The sequence below is a fragment of the Phocoena phocoena genome, chromosome 13 (genome assembly GCF_963924675.1).
Source record: "Phocoena phocoena chromosome 13, mPhoPho1.1, whole genome shotgun sequence".
Lineage (NCBI taxonomy): Eukaryota > Metazoa > Chordata > Mammalia > Artiodactyla > Phocoenidae > Phocoena > Phocoena phocoena.
Genome location: NC_089231.1, coordinates 64,881,116 through 64,885,655, shown reverse-complemented (window position 1 = coordinate 64,885,655; position 4,540 = coordinate 64,881,116). Strand labels below are relative to the sequence as shown.

At 63.5% G+C, this 4,540-nt stretch overlaps 1 protein-coding gene across 1 annotated transcript; it reads left to right on the top strand.

The window, feature by feature from the left end:
- The first annotated feature begins 472 nt into the window (after window positions 1–472).
- On the top strand, window positions 473–2,419 carry DERL3 (derlin 3). Its single transcript, XM_065890116.1, has 7 exons — window positions 473–565; window positions 695–760; window positions 836–909; window positions 1,009–1,102; window positions 1,515–1,710; window positions 2,144–2,234; window positions 2,338–2,419. The coding sequence occupies exons 1-7, from the start codon at window positions 473–475 to the stop codon at window positions 2,417–2,419; spliced, it is 696 nt and encodes a 231-aa protein (XP_065746188.1).
- The last annotated feature ends 2,121 nt before the right edge of the window (window positions 2,420–4,540 follow it).

Genomic DNA, 4,540 nt, shown 5'->3' with positions numbered 1-4,540 from the left:
AACCCAGGTGGATCGACATATCAGGGCGGCCGAACTCCGGGTTCTGCCCCGCCCACGCCCCGCGTGGCCCCGCCCCTCTAGTCTCCGGGGGGTCTCCTCGAGCAAGCACTCCTAGCCTCGCCCCCAGGGTGGCTCGTGGGTCCTCGCTATTGGTCCTCCCCTAGTTTGCTGCGAAGTGCCCAGTTCCTCATTGGCCACATATTCTCCCGCGCCGCAGCCGCAGTCACCACAACAAGCGCCACGTGCTCAACCGTGGGGCTTGCTCATTGGCCGCGAGTCCCGACCCGCCCACGCCCCCATCCTGCCCCAGGCTTCCTGCTTCCTCCTCCTATTGGTTACCTGTCCCAACACCCCTCCCTCTAGCCCGGGCGCGCTGCACCTCAGATGAGGATTGGCCGAAGACAGGAAGGCGGGGTTTGGAGGCAGGTTAAGAGCGCTCGGCGGTGGGGCCACGCGTTCCTGAGAAGGTTCAATGGCGTGGCAGGGGATGGCGACCGAGTTCCTGCAGGTGCCGGCGGTGACGCGGACCTACACCGCAGCCTGCGTCCTCACCACCGCCGCCGTGGTGAGCCGGGCGGGCGGGCGGGTGGGTATCGCCATGGTTACAGCCCTGGGGGTTGCCATGGTTACGGTTGGACCACCACCCCCCCAGCCCCCGCCGGGGGGCAGCTCCTGACGCCCCCTGGTTCCGCAGCAGCTGGAACTCCTCAGCCCTTTCCAGCTCTACTTTAATCCGCACCTCGTGTTCCGGAAGTTCCAGGTGAGGCCGCCCCGCCCCTTGCACCTGCTAGCCCAGCCCCGCCCGCCCAGCGCCTGACCGCCCACCCCCATGCAGGTCTGGAGGCTCGTCACCAACTTCCTCTTCTTCGGGCCCCTGGGATTCAGCTTCTTCTTCAACATGCTCTTCGTGTATCCTCCGCGGGCCTGGGAGGCGGGGGTGGGGGGTGGGGCAGCGGGAGCGGGGAAACTGAGCTCCGCTGGGAGGCACTTCCTATACGGACGCCGCAGGTTTCGCTACTGCCGTCTGCTGGAGGAGGGTTCCTTCCGCGGCCGCACGGCCGACTTCGTCTTCATGTTTCTCTTCGGGGGTGTCCTTATGATCGTATCCTTACGGGCTCTGGAACCTCTGGGCCCAGCCTGTGTTGGCCCTGGGGCCCGGCTTGAGCGCCGGCTGGAGAGGGACAGAGTCGCTTCCTCCAGTTTAGGCTGTATTGAGCGTGCATCACGTGCTCAGCTCCAGGTGCCAGGGCTAGGTCCAGTGGTGTACCCAAAATGCCACACGGTGGGGTACCCGGCGCTCTGAGCCCTGAATGCCAGTATCCAGGAGGAACTGGGGCCAGGATGAACAGTGGTGGAGCCTGGGGTGAGGTGGAGAGGCAGTGCAGATCAGGTGGCCCCTGGAGGCCACAACGTGGCCTTAGATTGGGAAGGGAAACCAGCCAGCAGGAGGGTTCCAGGGGTTTAGGAAGTCAGAGGGGCCCTGGGCAGGGCATGAGGCCTTGACTCTGGCCCAGCTGCTGGGGCTCTTGGGCAGCCTCTTCTTCCTGGGCCAGGCCCTCACAGCCATGCTGGTATACGTATGGAGCCGCCGCAGCCCACGGGTGAGGGTCAACTTCTTCGGCCTCCTCACCTTCCAGGCGCCATTCCTGCCCTGGGCGCTCATGGGCTTCTCAATGCTGCTGGGCAACTCAATCCTCGTGGACCTTCTGGGTGAGCCTGCTGTCCATCCAGCCTTCCCCAAGCAGGCTGTCAGGGACCTGAGGGTCTGCTTGGCCAGAGCCCCCCGTCCACCTGCACTGGACCTCTCATCTGTCCCCACTGCCTCTTCCTGCCCTCACGGCTACCCTGTTCTTCCAGCCCCTCAAACAAGCCAGCGTATCCTGCTTGCTGATGCTTGTGTAGGTTCTGACCCAGGTGGGGATGGGTGGGTCAGGGTTCCTGCTCCGTGGCTCCCATTCCTCCCATGTTCTCAGGCCTGACCCCCTCCCAGGACCTGCCCTCTTCTGGGCCAATCCCGGCCCCACCCTGGGCTGGCAGTCTGCGTAGGACATTGGTCACCCGTGCTCTGGGGCCTTCAGGGCTGCACTGGCCGTGGGCTCTGGGCTGTGGAGGGTGGCTTCAGCAGTTGGTGGCTCTCCCACAGGGATCGTTGTGGGCCACATCTACTATTTCCTGGAGGATGTCTTCCCCAACCAGCCTGGCGGCAAGAGGCTGCTGCTGACCCCTGGCTTCCTGTGAGTGCTAAGATGACAGCCCTCCCTACTCCCCCCCAGATGGTTCCCTACCCCACGGGGGAACCCCTGTTGGCTGAAGCTCAGCGTGGGCCCCTCCCCACAGGAAGCTGTTACTGGATGCCCCAGAGGAGGACCCCAATTACCTGCCCCTCCCTGAGGAGCAGCCAGGACCCCTGCAGCAGTGACCCCACCCAAGGCCAGGGCCAGTCCCAGGGGCCCATCTTCCTGGCCTCTGGCAGGACTGCATTCCCGCCGCAACCCTGGCTTGTAGCACAGCTACCTGTCCTGGAGGCTGGGCCATGCCCAGGGCCCACCCGAATAAACAATGACCTGCGTCCTCTTCACACACAGCACTGGCCCTCCTGCCTCGGCCGGCCACACCTTTCCATGCAGGGTAGGTGCTGCTGGCCTTGACCAAGGGCCACCAAGCCTGACCTGCTCTCTCAGACCAAGAGCAGGTGGTAGGATGGGAGGCCCAGAGAGGGTCCAGAACCTACCCACAATTGCCCAGCAGAACTTTGAGCTCTCATCCCCACCCTGACTGTGCCTCCATCAGCCTTCAGTGAGGGGTGTCAGATCTTGGTGGTGGGGCCAGGACTGGGCTAGCTGGTCATGCTGAGCCCATTCTGTGGTGGCTGCTGCCCGAGGGGCCCTCAAGCTGATGCCTCCCTAGGCCCCTCCTGTCCCTCACCAGCAACCCGCAAGGGGAGCTTTGCCTCATTTTCCAGCTAAGCAGCTAAAGGACGGGCTAAGTACCCACGGGGCCAGATGCAGAAAGGGGGCAGGCCCTTTCTGTGAGCCCAAAGCCTTAAGTGTCACCTTAGCAGAGTCCAACGGCTGAGGCAGAGACCTCTGGGAAGCTCTGCCCCTGCCATTTTCAACTGAGGACGCGGAAGCCTCCTCTGGCCCACAGCTCACTTGCATCAGATGACCAGTCCCCATGGTTTATTCCTGGATCGTCACCAGCACGAGGGCTCCTCCAGCCACCAGCTGTCACGTTCACAGATGACAGAAGTATTCGCCATGGGATTGGACCTTGACATTGTAGTGAAACCTTTGGAGCAGCAGTGGGCTCAGCAGTGGGCAGGTGGCATGTGAAGGCCCCTCCCCGGGCCTCTCCCAGGCAGGTGGCCAGCCTGGCCAGTGGGCTGAGGCAGGCAGGGTGTGTCCCACCCACCAGCTGGGGGCTTGGGCCACCTCCTGTTGGCCTGAACACACACCTCAGCAGTGGAGCCCACTTGTCTCCAAAGCCAGCTGGGCCTGGAGCCTTCCTCTTTGTTCAGGGCCTTCCAGTGAAGCCCAGCTGTCTCCTTGCTTGGGGTCCAGCAAGTTCCACTCCTGGATGAAGGGCAGTGGCTGGAGTACAAATTCTTAGGACGTGCTCACGAGGCCCACCACCACCCCCGCCCCAGCCCAGACGCCAGGCCCATCTCACCCCACATCTCACAGCGAGAACCTTCAGAGCTCTGCCCCTGCCCAGTATGGGGCTTGGGCTGGGTACCGGGTGCCATGGGGCCCCAGCCATGCTCCAGGGAGCAGAGCAGTCCTGACCCTCAGCCCTGCCAGCAACTGAAGGTGCGGGGTCTGGGTCCATGGTCTTCAGTTAGACTGTAGCTGTGCCTGGGTCACCCTGTGGTGCCTGGCCCAGTGAGGAGGCCCCCATGTTCCATCCTCCTGGGTCCCACATCACAGGCAGAGTGGGGACCCTTCCACATTACAGAAGAGGATGCAGAGCTGCATCACTCTTTGAGTTGGTGCCAGGTTGGGTGTACTGCTCCACACTCTTCTCCTCACAACCTGCGGGGAGGGAGGGGCTGGCCTGGCCACAGCATCAGCTGGGGGTGGAGATGGGCCCCAGTCCACCTGTTATGTGTGAGGTGCTAGGAGGTGTGGCGAGAGCAGTGCACACCTGCTGGAGCTGAACAGCTGGGCACGGGCACCCGGGCTGGCAACACGCCCTCAATGACCGCACAAGACGGGGCCTCTCCAAGGACCAGAGAAGCATGCTCCTGGCTGGGGGTGGGGCTGCGGCTGATGGGGCAAGCGGCCCTGCCTGCTGAGCCTCACCACCTTCTCATCCCTCTGGGACTGCAAAGACTTGCCGAGCACAGGTGGGTGGGATGCCGGGGCCAAGGGGAATCAAAACTGCTCTGAGTCAGGGCCTGGCAGGGCTGAGAATAGGGCCACGGTCCTGCTAAGGCTCAGCTGGGGACATGAGGCAGAGGAGGGTGAGGGTCCTGCCCGCAGCCTCGACCACATGTCCTGACCACATGTGCTCTCCCCCATTCTTGTTTTTATGCCACCAC